We start from the raw sequence: 19,476 nt of genomic DNA on the forward strand, positions 1-19,476 counted from the left end.
GAAGCAGTCAAAACATATTAAAGAAAACGCGAATTATTTTTTCAACTTTAACACCCTGTATCTCGGAAACGAAGCATTTCCGGACCCATGTTCATAGGAGCTTTTTTGCTTAAAATGTTGTGATCTATCACCCATTTCAGTTTGTCGCAAACAAATCAGAACACCCTGTATACTATGCTTTTAGTTAACGACATTAGAGTGAATTACGGGACTAATGCTGTTGAATATGTTTCTTCAATAATGGTGTTTTGACAACTATTTCTCAACGGTAACCTGATAGGAGAAAGTTATTTGGAATCAATATACTGCAGAGACTCTGTTTGCCCGAGAGGTGAAGTTATGGGTGTCGCGCCAACTCTAGTGCGGCCCCGGCGGTTTTATGAGATTCACCGCGTTGCAGCAGACTGCAGAGTCACCTCTCCACGATGGAGTGTCTTTTGCAGAGATAGAGATCGATGCATAGCCCAACAGAAGAGTCCACCTTTACAACATTAATAATCTATCTATATTCTAAGAGTCCACCAGCTATTTGGCTTGGGAAAAACCCGCCAAATTGCAATCATATGATTTATAAGGATAGTATTTGTATTCACATAAATTTCAAAATACTTTATCGATTGACATTATTTTATTTGTTTGCATTATCAATTTCAACAACTTTTTGTACTTTCAATTATTTCATTGTGTTCTAACAATTATATAATATGCGGTAACTAAAGTAAAAAATTTATTTTCAAGACTTCAGAAACTAAAAGAAGAAAAAGCAAATAGTCATAGATAAACAATTTTTTTTTCTATGTGCATAGTATCAATGAAAATAACCTCAAAAATTCATGCCGTTTAAAGTTAAATTTCCTGACAATATTTTTCAAACAGTTGAAGTTTTTTAATTACAAAATAAAGACATAAAAGTATTTTTTTTAATTTTTGGTTATCTGTGGTATGTAAATTATATCTTAAATATAGTTTGTGTAAATTTCATCTTAATCTGAAACTTAATTGTAGAAATCAATGAAATGATGAAGGGGATAAAAAGAAGTGGTGATGAATTATTATTATCAGAGAAATCCTGCAAATGCCCAAAGGTTGAGCATAATGAAGATATGATAAAATCAAGTTTTGGAAACTATTTGATTAAACATAATATAGTTTTTGAGACATTGTCAATTTCTTATGGGAAAATTGATAATTTTTTGAAGGTAAGTGTTCCGACACAATTTTGATGCAGTGCTATCATTAATTTTATATTATTTTAGGATCTTACTTCTAACTGGTCTGTGAAATTATCAGATGAAGAACTGGACATCCTAATGAGCCTTGAATTAAATAAGGTTTTGCAGCACATTTCTTTCCGACAATATTTTAGACATAATCTGGAAGTATACTGTAATTTTGTTACACTAGTTCTAAGCAAAATCAACTCTTCAAAGTTGGTTGCTCTATTCCTGAAAAATGAATTGGTGTTTTACATAACATTTATTTGTGAAAAGGAATTTCGAAAATATTTTTTGAAAAATATATTTCCTGTACTCGTTGATATTTTATGTAAATATGAAGATCAGGAACTCTATCTTGAAGTTTGTGAAATTTTTAAGAAAGTAAGTTATATTTATAATTTTTTTCAATGAAATTAATGGTTGATTATTCAGCTAATTTAACAAGTTCACTGCGGTACGTATCCCTGGTGGCTTGTAATATGCCTTGAATTCAGTGCGGCACCAAAAACATAGTTGACATTGCCTGTTGCTCAAATATAGCTCACTAAAAGTTTTACACACGAATCCCCGAGGGAATTTGCCGCACAGAAATCATTAACTGTAATATGCCGCTGGGGGCATGTGCCGCACATAATTTGAAATGGGCTAAATCTAGTCGTAGTGAACATGTTGAAACTAAGTTATCGTCAAAAATTACAAAGTTTCAATAACAAAGTTGCCATCATTAGAACTTACAGAAACTACTTTCTTTAAATTTGTCACCTTCACTTTTTTCAAGTGAAAGTTTAATTTTGAAAAGTTTCCAGGTGGTAATACAGCTATCCTTAATTATAACTTGAATTTCTCTTGGCTAAAACAATTATATATAGTTATTCATTTTTAATATTCATATCAATTATTCTTTTTCAGGTTATATTGGATAAAAATCTTGTAGAGTTTCAGAATTACCTAGAATACTCCCTGAAATTGACAGAAAGCAAAACAGATGATAAATTTGAAATTCCAAAGGCTGTTTTAAGAACCATTGGTGGTAGTTTTAATTCACATTCAGAATCTTACTCGGCTCCCATAATAATTTTTCAGTCAATAGTTGATAGTTTCAAGGATTTCAGAATAGTTTATATATTTTCAATTGTTATGATTGAATTATTAGGTTTCAATTTGGGTCGAGATTTTAGTAATAAAAAAATATCGAAATTTAGTTCATCAGATATAAAACTATCAAAATCATTGAAGCTTTTATTGGAAATGCTAAAAATTCTTAAAAATAGTAAAGTTGACTTGAATTGTTCTGTAATGATAACTTTTTCACAATTTGTAGAAAATATTGTGAATTCTGTTCTAAATCTAACAATCTCCCCCAATAGAGACTCTTATGAGGTATTGGAATTCTCAATTGATATTCATCCTTTGTTGGTTGAAAAGCATCTAAATAACTTAATTGCTTATTCTATGTTTGCCGATAATTCTGAGAATGAAGAAAATTATTCTAGATTACTTCTGAAAATTTTTGAAACTTATGCAAAATTACATAGAATTCAAAATTTAATTTCTAAGATGTTACCTGTTCTCAAATCAATTGAGGATAATAAAAATTTCGAAGAATATTATACATTTAGAGGATGCCATGATCTACAAGGAATTATAAAAAGAAATCTGAATGCTGACAAAGTACTTCCTGATGAAGTCATGAGATATTTTTCTCAATGTGCAATGCAGATGGCCAGTTGGCAATACATGAATTTGTTCAAAACTTTCATATTTCATTTAGATAAAACTGTTGAAGGTTTCGTGGAGACAAATGAAGGTGAGTTTGTTTATTAAATTTTCCAACAAATATCAAATGAAGATGGTATCAAGAGATTGTTGTACATGTATAATTTTCTTCTTCTGCTTATAGAGAAAATGTTTGAAATTTTGTATCACTCAACAAATTCAGATATTCATATTTAAGTTTTTTCATTATTGGTGGGAAGATTTGATCCAAAATCGTTTACTCTTCCCAAAATAATAAATATCTTTTTTGAAATACTTATTTCTTTCATTATAGATGATCATAACAGTTTTATTGAAGTGTTATGCAAGTTCACATCTTGGCTATTAAGAATCGACAGAATGGATGAAAATACCACTACTACAAAAATAATGGAAAACTTCAATACAAGCATGGGAGAAGTGAAAGGTATTCTAAATAAATTAGGAGGGGCTCTTTTAGGAAGGGAACATGTAAGTTTATGAATTTAATATTCACATAACTTTGACTGAGTTTTTTTTTATTATTAATTATTCAATATTCTGTTAATGAAAAAGTATTTTTGAGTAGGTATTTATTCAGTTATTTAATTGGCACAACATGTTGAATTATTTTGATGTTATTATTTGGGATTTCCAATAATAAATTTTTATCATGTTGTTTATAGTGTAATAATGAATTTATTCTGTTTTTTGCACATTGTTGTTCGAGTTTTAGATATTGTTTGTTACTTGTAATATCCTTATATTCTAATATTAGTTATCTTCAATTGTGTATCGATACCAAGTGTCATATCGTCACTGCATGCAAATCAAAATTTTGTGCCAAATTCAAAATTATTTTTTTCTCAAAGTAGTTGCTTCTTTTCAGTTAAAACTTTTTAATTTTACAGGATCAATCGCTTGTCAGAGTTTTCCTCAATCTGTCCCATGATTGGGCTGAAAGTTTTATAAAGTTTCATTACTACAACAGTGGTTATTTGCAAGATGAAGAGATATTTTTTGATGTGAATCATACAAACTATTTGTTTTCTTTCCTGACCCATGAGCAGTGGATTCTATTGTCCCAAAGAATAATGAATTTTGGAGAGTCCAACTGTAAATATCTTATGGTAATTTTTTTTATATTTTGACATTATACATTATAAGTACGGTGGAACTTCCCAAACTCGAACCTCCAAGGGCCAGTACTTTTCACTTAGTGTTCCGGAAAATTTTAATTACGAAAAAATACACTGAATTGAGTGTTTTTGAATTAAACGCTTTTTTGTTGTTTTCGTAATCAACATCAATTGATTTTATGCCCTTAATGAAACAACGTGGGTTTTTTGATTTGCCAATAACGAGCAATTTCAACAATTCTCAACCACTCATATTGCTCGCAACCATAACTAATTCTCTCCGTGTTACTTTTTCCACCAAGGCATATTTTTCCTTTAAACGCTTATGTTTTGTTGGTTAAACATATCTTGAAAATAAATAATAAAGAAAATACCCGTTTCTTAGCGTTAAAAATATCGTTTTCGTGTCTGATTAAATCTGGCAAAATGTTATTTTTCCAATCTTCACTAGATTTTTAATCTGCAAAAGCACTTTCACCACAAACGGACATTCGACTTATAGGTAAAAAAAACTTGGTCATGTAAAAACGTTTTTGTTTCTGAAGAAAATTCAACTTTGAGAATTCTTCGAGTTAGGGGAGTTCCACTGTAGAATATTCAGTCCCGAAAAAAAAAACTCGAATATCAATTTTTCAGCTTATACTCATTATTCAAAAACTGAGGGCAATGCACCTCTTTGGCCATAAAATTGATGAGAACTCTCAACGTGAAGCTATCGATCAAATAACTTCCAATGTGGAGGGTGCCTATGAATACATAGTTTCTGATATATTCATAAATGAACATTTACTGCATAAATTGGATTTGGATGTTATCATGAATATATGTGATCAACTATTGATTAGAGTTGATGATACACCAAAAATATTAAACGACATAAGCGATTCACAAATTTTAAGTAATGCTTTGGGCTTTGTCATACTCAAAAAAATTAAGAAGGTGTTATCCAAGGCAAAATCAAGTTCCTTATTGAAAAAACTCTTATCTGTTGTTGATAAGGAAATATGTATTCCTAACTCAGAGGAGGATGAATCATATTTCTCAGTGCTCAAAGAGGTATATGAGCAAAATCTTTGGACTCTTGATGAGGTCAGCATGAATCAAGAATATGAAGATAAGATCCGATTTCACTTCAATTATCTAATGCAATTACCAATTCCTTTTTTATCCCCTAAAATCAAATCATTGATTTTAGTTGGTCTATTTTCATTGCATAAAAACTTTTGGGGTATAGAAAGCGAATTTAAATGTGTTCTAGAAACCTGTATTAAAAGTAAGTTTTATTCATTTTACATTTGAAATCCATGGTTCTAAATTTTTTATTTTCAGATTTGATTCGAGAGGTTAAAATTGATTTGATGAAATTATTTGAACCTAAGTCTTTGATTAGAAATTTGACTACAAATTTTAGTGGAAAAGAAGAATTTATTGGAGCTTTATCTGAAAACTGTTTAAAAAATGAAAATTCAATCAAAGGACTAGTTCCTGTTGTTGATTATTTACTAGAAAATGTTAATGATAGTGAAAATTTGCAATATAGTCTACTGATTCTGAAGGATTTGAAAAAAGTAAGTAGTCATACAACAATGAAAGTTCAACTAACATATTGAATATTCATCAACAGTCGTCATGTACAATAGATTATTAACTTTAAAGCGACTGATACATGTTTAGTTTAACTCTGCAATTTCCTGATATGTGAAAATGTAAAACCACTAAAACGTAAAACCAGAAATAGAAAAATAAATCTCCATATTTTTGATAACAGATCCAACCAAGATGAATTTTTGCATATAGATTGACAATAGCATTTTTAAAGGTTTATGAAAAATTTCATATTGATTGTATTACCAGAAAAAAAAGCCCAATATTTCCATAAAATGGATTGGAATAGGTTGACATTCAGTAACTTTATGCAAACTAATCAAACAAATGTTCATGCTCAATTGAGTGACGACAGCATGTATGTACACAAACAGGCAGAGTTCATATTATTGGTGTATACCGGATGAGTCAAAAATGTATCACAAGCTTTTTGGGGGTGATAGTACATTGAAAAATTAGTATAGTTAGATGAATAAACTTACGGCCCTAAATGCATATTGAGGGAGATATTTCCAAAATTGATAAAATTAAAAAAAAAATTCTCCGCATAAATTCTGAACGGTGATTGCCACCAGATTGAAATTTTCTGCATAAATGTATGTTGTTAAAATACATTCTTTATTACATTTCTTATATTGTCATAAAGGGTGTTTTTAGAGGGTGAGTCATGATTTTTTTGGAACAACTTCTATGGTTATTGATTAATCTTGCGATGAATGAATCTGCTGATATCATGTGACTACAAAAACTCAAATATCTCGAAAACGGTTGAATTTTTTGTATTTATACCTTTTCCATGTAATTTTCTTTACTCCATAGTTTCTATTTTTCACCAAAACGAATACAACAAATGGAGTTGTCCCAAAAAAATCATGACTCTCTCTTTTAAAATACCCTTTATAACAATATCAAAAATGTAGAAGTGTATTGAAAAAATGTATTTTAACAACATAAATTTATGCACGAAATTTCAATCTGGTGGCATTCACTGTTAACAAGTTATGCCGAGGATTTTTTTTAATTTTATCAATATATAGCTCCCTTAATATGCATTTTGGACCTTGTTTATTCATCAAACTATACTAATTTTTCTATATACTCTCACCCCCCAGAAAGCTCGGTACGCATTTTTGACTCATCCTGTATAAAAGAACAATTTCAAGCTGAAAATTAACACTAAATACTGAATATTTCCTTGATTACAGTTATATTAGGTTGAGATTTTGTGTGTATATATAGAAATATATACACACAAAATCCCAACCATGTCACTTTTCATGCAAAATTTCGTGTTGATAGCGTTATCAGAAACGTAGAAAATTCAAGAAGAATATCAAAAAACCTAATACTTCATTGTCAACAGATTCAACCGAGTTAAAAATTTTAAATCTAACAAGAGTTCATTAAAATTCGTGGTTAAGAGTGCTGTGGAAAAATTAGAGTTGACTTTCTGTGAGTGTGAGTAACGCTTAGCTTGTACCATAATCTTCCCAGATTCAAAGTATGTAAACAAATGTTATAGTGATATGGGTACAACCTAAGATGCATAGAATACCTGGTGTGTCTACTTATACCTGTAAAACTTTCAGACAAAACGGGAGATTTTTCAGATTTATACCTACTTGAGCATAGATCTTTTTTTTCTTGGGGAGGGATAATCGAAAAAAAAAATTTTTGACGACAACTTTTATTCATATCTGTAATGTTAGAAAAAGAAGTTTGATATTGAAGTTTGAACCAAATTACTCGAAATAATTTTTGTAGTTACTAATTCGGTTGTTCTTACCTTATACTGGGTGTTCTCAAATAAGAGTTACGAAGGAAAATGAGAAATTACTTGGATAATTTTGAGAAAAAAAAGTTTCATAAATATGAGCCCACAAACGCTTTGCTTTCAATATACAGGTTGTTTCTAGTGTGCCGTACAGTTTATCAAATATTTATTAATAATAATAAATACCAAAACTTATAATTAATTAAATGCATTCATTAGAGCTTACTAGCTGGATCTTTATAATAATTTGGATTTCCCTGAGGATTACTAGTGATTTTTTCTCGAAATCGATAGCAGATACGACAAAACTCAAACCAAAAAGTGTAGTACTGGACCAGAGATTTTTTTTACATTTTTCTAAACTAACAGCCATTCACCAAAATATAGTTTTGGAGGAAGGAAGCAGGCATCCTTCCAGAAAATATATCACCCTGTAGATTTGCATTCAAAATTAGCATATCACATGGGGAAAACTTTAAACTGGAATATCTATGGCCAATTCATATTAAATATCTTGTGAAGGGAAGGTTATACGAGAAAAAAACTTAAACTTTAACACATGTATCTCAAAACAAAATGTTTGGGGACTCATGTTATAGGACTTTTTTTCTTAAAATGATCCGGAAATCTGTCATTTTCATTTGTATCTCCAATTTAGGAACACCGTGTAATTACCCCCAGTATCCCCCTATTTCTACGCTCTTGTCGAGAACTTTGAGTATAGAACAATAATATTTTATATTCTATGGTCTTTCATTATATTCCATTCATTTGAGTAAAAATTCGATATGAACTGAATTGTAATTTATTGTGAATGTTTGCAGTGTCTAAAATCAGTATTTCCTTTTTAAACTGCACCAGGCAGATGCGGAAATTCGAAAAATTTCAAAGAGCGCCACCTTACAGCACTCTGGTGAAGCAGACCACCAAAGCAACAGGTGGGTCTCTCAAAAAGTCTGAAACAAAATCGAATCAGTAAACACACCAGGTATTCTATGCATCTTAGTACAACCTAAACACTTCTCGTTGCCACAGAAAATCAACTCGGATTTCTCCACAGCACTCTTGATCATGAATTTAAATGAATGCTCCTTATATAAAGAAACACAATTTTAAGCCTCTTCCGAAATTTCCGGCTGATAGTGCCATCAGAATCATACAAAATTCAAGGAGAAAATAATGATGTGAATTGATGTGAAGTCAATTGACGAATTAATGAAAAAGCGCCATAGGTCCTGATTTTATGTCTTTAATTTCTAGTATTTAGGTTGAATTTTTTTTTTTCAGGTAAAGAAATCAAAAAGTTCAATTGAATTCAAAGAATTTTGTTCAGAAGTCAGAAATAATATACTCAAAGCAAACTTTGAAATAATCACTTCCAAAAAAGCTAATGAATCAATGATTCCATCATATGCATGCTGTTTAAAACACTGGATAGTACTTGAAAAAGAAGAAGAACTTGAAAAATTGGTGAAAAAATTAGACAAATATCTGAGTTTAATTTTAGATATGGAAAAAGATATACTTCCGAGAGGAAGTGCTTCTTTATTTTGTACAGTATTACCAAATAAACATATTTTCAAAGTTTCTCCAGAGTTACCATTGAAGATATGGACATATTGTAAAATGAAAAAAGTAGACCCTAGTGAAGAACAAGACTTTTCTCAGCTTCTTTGTTTAATATTTGAACATATGCCAAATGACCTATTTGATCTGATTTCGTCAGATCTTTTCAGTATGATGGTAGGTGTACCTGTGATAGTTTTATTTATTTCTTTTTTTATAAATTTCAATTTTCAGGTTGAATCTATTCATCAAAAAAATTATTCACAACTTTTCAAACATCTTCAAACAGTAACCTTTTTATTAACTTCTTCTCTCAATCCCATTAAAATTGAAATATGGCAGAAAATATTGGAGAAGCTCTTATTGCAATTACAAAGCCTCAAAGAAGATATTATTTATGACCAAAAAATGTTTGAAGAAATCATGAAGTTTGAAGTTGCTATCATTAACCGAAAGACTGTAAGTATTTTTTGTGATAAACATGAAAAAATGCCATATTTTGTATTTGATTTTTGCAGCTAGTACTATCTCCTTGCATGATGAGCATGTTTTTGATGAGCCCTTACACCTTGCTAAAAAAAGGGTCCGATTTTTATCAGGACTTCAACATATGTACCAATTACTTGGAATGTTTATTGAAGCATCGAAGTTCTATGATCATGGACAGACTTCCAACTTATTTGAAAGTCTTCAGATCCTTTTTGTCCACCTTATGCAGAAGATGTGGAGAAGCAGAAAAGAATAACGATCTAAGTGAATTAGAAGATTTGGCAGATTGTGCATATCAGTTGGAAAAGTTAGTGCGTCTTTTAGTGATACATAAGAAAGATATGGCAAGAATTGCTTGTCATCTCATTGGAGATATTCTTCATCAATATGAGACTTTTACATTGTATCCAAAGGTTAAGGTAAGAATATGTTTATTTGGTTTTGTGTTCATTGCTTTTCTGTTGGAAAAGTGGTATTAGAAGTGTTACATCTACAAGAATAGAGAAATAGGAAATGTTTATTTCATCGCATATTTCCTAATATTATCCTTAAAATTTTTCAAATTATTGCTTGTTGTGACATACTTATTCAACACATGTTCCTGAAATCTCTTGTGAATTAATGACTTCATTGTGCTACTTGAATTCACTCTGCCAAGTCCTGTAAAATCTATCATTGTAAAATACTAATGTCTTGGGTCACCGACAACCAAAAGTATCTAAAATTCTTCTAAATGGAGTTCCTTGATTAACTTGGAAAATGATATACAAGCCCTGATTCGGCAGCTTCTGAAATTCATTATTGAATACTTTTCTCTGGTTTTGGTGATGTGATCCAGTTGAAATTCTGCATGGAGCTGGAAATTGTAATTTGGCATTTGAATGCCATATTTACTGAACCTGAGCCGGATTTTGTCCATTAAAGAACCTAACCGAGGCATTCAAGATTTGAACGTAATCTGCAAATTTCAACAGATTAGAAGTTGAGAACGTACTCTTTGTCATCAGTGATTGAACCTTTTCGCTTGAGAACACTCTTAGCTCAAAATTCGAAAATTACAGACATCGTGTTGAAATTATTTAGCGCTCTCTTTGTACAACAATGAGCGCTTAAAATTACTTGTTTCTGATGATGTCTATGTAGCTGAGTAGACTTCTATATATAATATTTATAATGAAGATTTTTATTACACTCCAAGAAAAGGCAAAATTCAGTAGATTATTCTATCTGACGTTGAATATGTCTAGGCATTGACAAAATAATATGATAATAGTTATTTATAATACAAGTGCAGAAGGCATTGATATTCTTCCACGAGTTCAAAATTCAAAAACGAGCCACGAAATGGCGAGTTTTGGAATGAACGAGTGGTAGAATGAGCCTTCTGTACGAGTATTATACATTATTTTCTCTAATTCATTGCATTTTCATTGAAATTAATGAAATATTTCCATAAATATATTTTAGTGATTTTTGCATTGAAAATTGTTGGTTGGCAGAACTGATTTCTTTAAGGCAAATTGATGAATTGACAGCTAAAGCCGTGGCGGAAAGTTTGGAGTACCAACATAGAATAATAAAATATAACCATGAAAACTGTGCGTTTCTGATATATTCTCGCACGATTTTGTTCTACAAGATGTGGAAGAATGAAGGGAATAACCACAGAATTAGAGAAATGCCTATTTATAGCAACATAATCCAATCAACTTGAACTTATACATTAAGTGGGTGTAGGATGGTGCAAAGAAGACAGTTTTATCCTCGCCATACGCACATATGTTCAAAAGAATTTAAATTTTGCAAACAGGGCGTACAGGGAAAAACATTTGCTCTTTGGAGAAAATCCATTGTTTGCTTTGCTGAAAGGGATATAAATAGTTTGTTGAAGTGGAGAAAATTATTTCTTGTGGGTGTAACACTTTTAATGTCACTGAGTATATTCTACCATTATCTTTCATTATTTTTCCAATTTGGTGACATGTATAATGACAAGTCTCAGAGATAACTCATAATCGAGAGTATTAATTTCTTGGACCTATTAAATGAAGACTTGTATTTTATGTCTTTTTTTGCAGGTCCATCTAAATAATTGCATGTATAGTCTGATCTCTATATGTGATAATCATGCAGTTTCTTACCTTCTACGGGTTTTAAGCAGTGCATCAACAGAGTTATTCAAGAAAGTGTTTGATGATTTCAAGAGATTCCATAGATTTACTGGAAAAGTTTGAGAAGTTTTATATATAATTGTTATATTGTTGATTCTTAATATCTGCTGAAACTGTTGTAAATATTATTTGTTGAACTTATTTATTTTATATAATAATAAACAATAACCATTTGTAATTATCTTGTGGGAAAAGTTTTTTATATCTCCTCGAAATTTTTACAGTTTATCTTTTGTGAGGTGAAAAAATCGAATGAATAAAACAATTCAAAGTTCAGTTGTTATACTGCGTTAATCCTTATTTTAATCTATGTATTTTAAAATAGGCCAATACAAAAAAATCAATTAACAATTAAGCATGTGTAGATAAAAATTGCAGAATTAGCAGAGGAAACTAAAATGGGGCATCATACATTTCAACGTATGATACAAGAATATAGATAAAAACTGTCTTCCTGTGTAGGTGTAGTTATTGGTTTGTATATTTGTTTACAGAATAAGCTGACTAATTTATATTGAAGGGCTTCTTCATCCAAATGAAGTCTTTTTCATTCTTCCTCGTCATTAAAAGTTGATGACATATATATTATAATCAAATCTGAAATTAAAAAAGAAAAGAACCAGAAAATAGTAATTAATTTAATAGTTTCCATTATATGGATTTAAAGTTAGGGACCCATTCTGAAAAGAATTTGAATAGATGGCTTGGAAATTACCATGAAATTATAAATTGGATAAGTATTCACCAAGTGGTGAATGGTTTCTTCTACACCAAACTCACATAGTGGTCTTTCAATAGAACTTGAAGAGCATACTACGACTAAGTCGATTTGAAATACACCAAATTTTCCTAGGGAGATTGAAACCTGGAACTTTCTCTGAAGGATCAATGATTAGACTTTGTTGAAGACATTACAAGAACTCCATTCCGAACGCCAATAAATTTCCTTGTCACTTTCATTAAATTGAAGGAAATTATTCATCCATAAAGGATTGCGTGACTTTATCTGGCAGTTCTAGTGTCAGGGAGGTAAGGTAAATTTGGGTTGAAATGAAATTTTTCCCAAGATTTCTTGACTGAGACCTGTCTACGAATTCGAGGCGGAAGTATATGTTATAGCAATTCATAGTATTTATCATTTGAAGAAGAATCGTGGAAATTTATATAAAAACTAGTGCGCTAACATTAAAAACCATCAAAAATCATTCCTAATCTAACCTGTTATCTGTTAGGTAAGGTAAAGGATGTTTTTTTGATGGTATTTAATATCATGATGGCGAACTAGTTTTTATGCAAATTTCCACGATTCTTCAAATTGAAAACGAAATATATTGTTACTTTGCCATCGTTGAAAATCACCAAGACAGCTCATTTTCAATGGAAAACAATAAAAAGTTACGATAGGGCGGTTTTGTAAACATTTACCCATATTTCAATTTGTGTAGTGGTTTAGCGCCACAATAGATGGCGACACGTTTTATGCAAAGTAAATTTATTCCGTTTAAATAAGAATAGCTGAAATGATTTATAATTTTACATTAATAGGTTTTTGAAATGGGGTAAATACTAATCATTATTGTATTATAAATGTCAGAACAAAAATAAAAGATTAGTTTTCTCTATGTTTGTGATTATTCCATCGTCACAGAATAATGAATTTTGACCCGAACTGTCAAAGTTCCGCCATAGTAGATTATCAATCATTAGACACACTGAATTTGGGCTACTAGATTGCAATAGTTATTTTTTTCTCAAAAGAAAGTTTCTTCAGTGAAAATGAATGCAGTCAAGGTATTAATTTTTCATGATTGAAAGCTCATTAAGTATTTATGCATATAAATTTTTTACACCAGAATATTATTACATAATTTTTGCTCTTTCAGACCCTCGTTCCTATTTGTCGGACTGTTTCCAGACAATTCCATAAATCGAACGTAGTACGTGCAACTGAAGAGCAAATGTATGCAAAAAGACAACGGTTGAAGAAATTGCAAGAACAATTTCAGGTAGGACTTTCATTTGATTGTGATGTAACTAATTCCCCTTAATTTTTCTAACGATCAAATTTAATTCTATTTGGAATAGCCATTAAAATTTTGATGAATATTGTTATGAACATTGAAATAAGGATAATTCAAAAGCTGTAACTCCCTGGTAACAATATTTAGGGGGAGTCCGGGAGAGTTGAACCGCTTCTCACCAAAATACCCATATTTCTTATTGGGTTAAAATATAGCTTTTTCTTGTTGATTTTATTTTAAGCTGCACTATTAACCTACATTTTGTCTCAAGGACGAATGGCGTACTTCAAATAATTTAAAAGTTATATACGAATTCTCAGAAATATAATTTTGGCTAATATGTCCCACCTGGGTGGGAGACTCTACCCTCCATATGGGGAGACAATACCCGAACTTGAAAAAAGGTAAAATGATAAGTTAAAATACTGACTGTATTCAAAAATATAATGTTTTAATGTCAATGCACATAGTATAACATAAAAAAAAATAGGAACCATAGCTAAGGGGTGAGAAATAAGTATTTGGTAAACTAATGAGTATCACTGATATACATAATACGAAAATTTAGTTCCTCATCTTCTCTCATTTTGAGCAATGAGGGCAAATAAACTCTTCCTTGTCATATCTCGTTAGCCCAACACACATTTCATGGACATATTTTCCACAAACAGCGCACATTCGCATGGTTATCTTCTCGTCTGTCCCACATAAAAAACAATACCAATCATCTACGTCATATAAGCCATCAGAGCTATCATCATACTCGAGTTCTTCTTCAGGACTACTTTCACTGTCACTTGACTGTAAAATTTGTCTTTTGACAGTTTTTTTCTTTGTTTTAGCCTTTGTTATTTCCATTTTAAATTTTTTTTCTGAGCCTCTTTTCTAGTCAACCCATAATTCATCTTACTGCAAGTCAGAAGATAGTTTACGAGTTTCTTTTCTTCTTCTATTGAGAATATTTGGGAAGTTTTGAACTGGCTTCCTAGTTCATTTATTTTAGTTCATTTTTGTCTATCCCTGAGATAATTTCGCAATGTATTTCTATCTATTCCATACTCCAGAGCAGCACCTCTAATAGATTTTCCTTTGTCAATATCATCTAAAGCATTTGTTATCACTGATAAATTCAAATTACTCCTGTTCCTTGTTGAATCTTTCTTCTTATACTGGAAGGGCATTTTGAGTGTTCATTAATCTGGAAATATAAAAAAAATTACTTAACTAGCGAATTGCGGGAGAGATTACTCTGGATAAAGTCTCCCCCTCACATGTGCCTAATGTCTCCCACCCCACACTAATATGTTGGTTATTCAATTAAAAAAAAATTTATGCCACTTTCATAAAAGCTTTATCCTGTTAGTGTTATATGAATGAATATACTTGCCATATAAATAAGTTACTCACTTGAATCTATGGATATGAAACAACAGCAATGAAATGTTAAAAATCCGAAAAAATCACTCACCAGACACGAAATCACGTTATCACTTCGCATTCCTAAATCCAACTGAAGAGCGCAATGATGTCGCGGGAGAATCTCGGGGTGAGCGTATGACATCCAAGAAGTGGAGCCATCTCTTAATACATAGAGACACAAAGTTTTTATGAGCCCTGGCTATAGTCTCCCTCCTGGTAAACTCTCCCGAGTCCCGGACTCCCCCTACACCTCCATTTTGATTGGAATTCAAATTTTCTTTAATATTCATGTTTCACACATACCTACCATTTCAATGGAAAATACTTTCAAGTTTTCTTATTATTAATATTGTTCTTAGTACTTTTCTACTTTTTCAGGTATAGATTGTAGGTAGATATAATAAAATCAGTTATAATCATTGAATTTTGCTTTATTGAAATGCTTTATTAATGAACAATTTTTTTAGAGTTAAAATATTCATGTCCTTCCTTTCAGATTGCTGATGATACTCCTGTCTATTTGAAAGGTGGACTAGGAGACAGGCTTCTGTTTGGAACAACTTGTCTGTTGTTACTGATATCAACGGGAATGTCTATTGAAACAGCATATGAACTTTTGAAACGTTGAATTTCAAAAATTATGCTATAGGAAGTATGTAGCCATTACAAAGTAATTGTTTTATGTTGAATAATATATATATATGTAGAGATACATTTTGTTTGTTTTCTTCAAAAGTTGGTGGTTTAGAACCTGCTTCAGCTAGAACAGGACAATTCGTACAACTATTATAGGACTACAAAGATAATACTAAGTAAGAATGAATAATGTAAGTCCTCCTAGGAATAATGTGATTCAGTCTAAAGAAATCTCAATCAATATTATTTTGTAAAAATCAATTATATAACATTATGTTATTGTTATTTCTTTAGTGTTGAAAAAATCACGGCAAAATATTTAGGAGCCGCCTATGCTATCAGATATAACATCTGTTAGGGGCATATTAGGGATGGGCAATAAATATCGATATTTTTTCAGAAATTCTACATATTGAAAATATGCAAAACTACTAAATATGATGTTTCCAACTGAATCTGGATTTTCGTCTAATGGAACTAGAGCATAATATGTTTCGTGTGGTCAAAATCATAATGTAAAATATTAAAAAATATCGAATTTCACACTTTCAAGTAAATATAAAGTTTTTTCGATATGTAGAATTTCAGAACTGAAGTACGTACTTCATTTCAAATTACTAAATGTGTTTTCAACTGAATCTGGTCACGATGAATCATAATGCGACATATTGAAAATATCGAATTTGAAACTCTGAAATACCTAAATATCGAAATGTAGAATCGCAAAACTGAAATTCTGCATATCGAAAATATAACTATTAAAAATCTGGATTTTCGACTAATCCTGATCAAAATATGTTTCGTGTGGTCGGAACCATAATGCGAAATATTGAAAACTACTAAATATGTCGTTTTCAACTGAATCTTATTATTCTCCTCTATGATAGAAAAACTTTATTCCCGATTCAAGGGTAGGCAGCGCCCTCTTCAGCATGCTTTTTCAGCTTTCACAAACAGCGCACATTCGCATGGTTATCTTCTCGTCTGTCCCACATAAAAAACAATACCAATCATCTACGTCATATAAGCCATCAGAGCTATCATCATACTCGAGTTCTTCTTCAGGACTACTTTCACTGTCACTTGACTGTAAAATTTGTCTTTTGACAGTTTTTTTCTTTGTTTTAGCCTTTGTTATTTCCATTTTAAATTTTTTTTCTGAGCCTCTTTTCTAGTCAACCCATAATTCATCTTACTGCAAGTCAGAAGATAGTTTACGAGTTTCTTTTCTTCTTCTATTGAGAATATTTGGGAAGTTTTGAACTGGCTTCCTAGTTCATTTATTTTAGTTCATTTTTGTCTATCCCTGAGATAATTTCGCAATGTATTTCTATCTATTCCATACTCCAGAGCAGCACCTCTAATAGATTTTCCTTTGTCAATATCATCTAAAGCATTTGTTATCACTGATAAATTCAAATTACTCCTGTTCCTTGTTGAATCTTTCTTCTTATACTGGAAGGGCATTTTGAGTGTTCATTAATCTGGAAATATAAAAAAAATTACTTAACTAGCGAATAAATTTGTAAACAAAAATATTTTGAGTGTTATTTGTGAAGAAAGAAATATGATGGACAAAGAAAATAGTGTATTCCTCAGTTTAACTGAATATTTCCGGTATTTGAAAGCAACTCGAAATAATAGGAATGTGATAGAAGGTGAATTCATTCTAATTTAAGAATAATCGTCCATTATCTAAAAAACAAACATTTTAGGAGGAGCGGTCTTGAATGCATGTAATTATGTGTGGGAATATAGGTAAAAGTATTAGTATTATGCTTAGAATTGTTCGGCTTATGCTTGCAGACTTCAGCCCTTTCAGCAGATCCTCATGAAATCAGAGGAAAAATAATAACAACTAAAGAAACTGCAACAATATCAGCTTTCAGCTGTTCTTGTAAGGCTGGATTAGGAGGCAGATGTAAACATATATCAGCTCTACTCTTACATTTTACCAGGTTGTATAATTTTTATTTATTTTATGTCTGAATCAGGACTTCCAATTGAACAATAATATAGACACAATATAATTGTTGGTTTTTTGCTTTTCCTTTGGTTTTTATCATTTCAGAACTACCTCCTCAAATTGGAAAATATTTCAAGCACTGATATCAAATGCTGGTGGAAAAACAAAAAAAAAAGAGACTGGAAATAAATATAAAGCACTACCTCTTCTAAAAATACCCTGCCTTAAGGACAAAGTCCCAAAAAGACCCTTGATAACATCTCAAGATGAAGAAGAGAAGATATTAGAAATATTTTAATTGCCAGATTGCCTTCATGGAGCATTGCAATTCATAAGTAGGTAATAACTTTCATGTCGTATGTAATACTGTAATGAGTGATTTTCAGGACTAGGTTATGTAAGGTTCCGAATGTGGAAGGATCTTGCATGAAAATATATGGAACCATTATCAGAAATGCAGAAAATTCCATTTTCATGCAGAATTTTTACAATTTTGGGTCTGAAATTAATTTTAGATGCACTCAATGTATCAGAAAATACAATAAGTTAACTATGTTTGACAGTATTGATATATGTGTATCGACAATGCAAGATAGAGGTCAATGGGAAGAAGAAAGGAAGTATAGATTACTGGCTCACGATGCTACGACTTATATACTTTTTCGAAAAATGATTGGGAAGAGAAATGTAGTAAATATTTTTTTCCCAAGCATTTTTCGAATATCTATACAAAACATAGCATTAAATGCGAGCCAATGGCCCGAAAAGGTTTCAGGGTTTTCTATACAAAAAATAGGTCTTGTGATATGTAGAAGTGAACCATGGCTGGCATATTCTGCTGACGGAATTTTGTTAAAGAATGGCAAGCCCTATGGTCTTTTAGAAATAAAGTGTCCATTCAAAGGTAACAAATTCTTCATCAACATCTTGAAAATAATATTAAAAAAAATATATCTTTATATTTCAGCAAAGCAAGCCTCTGACTTGGGGAATTGTAAATATATTATAAAAGAGAATAATAATTATGAACTGAAAAAAAACATAAATACTTTGCACAGGTGCAGGTGGGAATTGCAATCCTAAATTTAGACATTTGCCACTTTATTATTTATTTTTCAAGCAATAATTCATTAATTGAAATTAAGGTGCCCTTTGATGAAGAATACACATATAATATGTTAACTTCTTTGAAAAAAAACTATATTGAGAAAATGTTACACCATATTTGTAATGAATAATTGAAAAATTAATATATTTTTTGAAATAAAATTCCAGTTATTCTATTTCCACTTATTAAATGAAACGGGTTCTCTGTTTGCTCTACTGTTGCATCCATAAACACAACAAAACACCTTTGATTTCGTTATTTTAGGGCAGTAATCACTATCCATAATGTTGAAATAAATATTAGATAAATGATGAAACTCTAGAACACAACTCTTATAACTCCTCGAACACTAAAATATAAAAATTTAAAATGCAAAAATGCACGCCGTCAAAGCTTTCACTCCTACCGTACCTTAAGCCGATATTACAGTTTCTTCCGATAGGTGGCTTGGAGATGAACTTGAATCGCTAATTGAATTCAAAAAATTTTCCCACACTAAAATATTACAGCGATATATCACAGATTACTAGTACTAGTACTAGATTAGTTAGTCTGTGGATATATATCGATATTTTTACTCTAACATATTTCGATAGTGTCAGAAAATATCGATACGATATATATCGATAGT

The 19,476-nt window shown here is 30.9% G+C and overlaps 1 protein-coding gene and 3 long non-coding RNA genes across 4 annotated transcripts; 3 read left to right on the forward strand and 1 right to left on the reverse strand.

Moving 5' to 3' along the window:
* Positions 1-812: 812 nt before the first annotated feature.
* Positions 813-11,876, forward strand: LOC123688906. The gene is made up of 12 exons (XM_045627654.1): positions 813-940; positions 1,006-1,199; positions 1,257-1,598; positions 2,127-3,024; positions 3,268-3,443; positions 3,863-4,081; positions 4,727-5,363; positions 5,420-5,658; positions 8,757-9,212; positions 9,270-9,494; positions 9,554-9,943; positions 11,603-11,876. Exons 2-12 carry the CDS (start codon positions 1,017-1,019, stop codon positions 11,756-11,758), a joined length of 3,921 nt encoding a protein of 1,306 aa, XP_045483610.1. The 5' UTR covers positions 813-940; positions 1,006-1,016; the 3' UTR covers positions 11,759-11,876.
* Positions 11,877-17,292: 5,416 nt separating this feature from the next.
* On the forward strand, positions 17,293-17,785 carry LOC123689079. Its single transcript, XR_006750168.1, has 2 exons — positions 17,293-17,429; positions 17,487-17,785. It is a non-coding gene; the product is annotated as an uncharacterized LOC123689079 (long non-coding RNA).
* Positions 17,786-17,843: 58 nt separating this feature from the next.
* LOC123689078 lies at positions 17,844-19,020 on the forward strand. Its single transcript, XR_006750167.1, has 3 exons — positions 17,844-18,072; positions 18,124-18,641; positions 18,705-19,020. It is a non-coding gene; the product is annotated as an uncharacterized LOC123689078 (long non-coding RNA).
* On the reverse strand, positions 18,911-19,359 carry LOC123689080. The gene is made up of 2 exons (XR_006750169.1): positions 19,257-19,359; positions 18,911-19,194 (listed from the first exon to the last, which is right to left on the reverse strand). It is a non-coding gene; the product is annotated as an uncharacterized LOC123689080 (long non-coding RNA).
* Positions 19,360-19,476: the final 117 nt, after the last annotated feature.

The sequence above is a fragment of the Harmonia axyridis genome, chromosome 1 (genome assembly GCF_914767665.1).
Source record: "Harmonia axyridis chromosome 1, icHarAxyr1.1, whole genome shotgun sequence".
NCBI classification, from domain to species: domain Eukaryota; kingdom Metazoa; phylum Arthropoda; class Insecta; order Coleoptera; family Coccinellidae; genus Harmonia; species Harmonia axyridis.

Excerpts from the sequence above, each read along its gene's own strand:
- LOC123688906 (XM_045627654.1), top strand. The coding sequence starts at position 1,017 with ATGATGAAGGGGATAAAAAGAAGTGGTGATGAATTATTATTATCAGAG. Across the intron at positions 1,200-1,256 it reads AAATTGATAATTTTTTGAAG|GATCTTACTTCTAACTGGTC; the intron begins GTAAGTGTTCCG and ends ATATTATTTTAG. Across the intron at positions 4,082-4,726 it reads CCAACTGTAAATATCTTATG|CTTATACTCATTATTCAAAA; the intron begins GTAATTTTTTTT and ends TCAATTTTTCAG.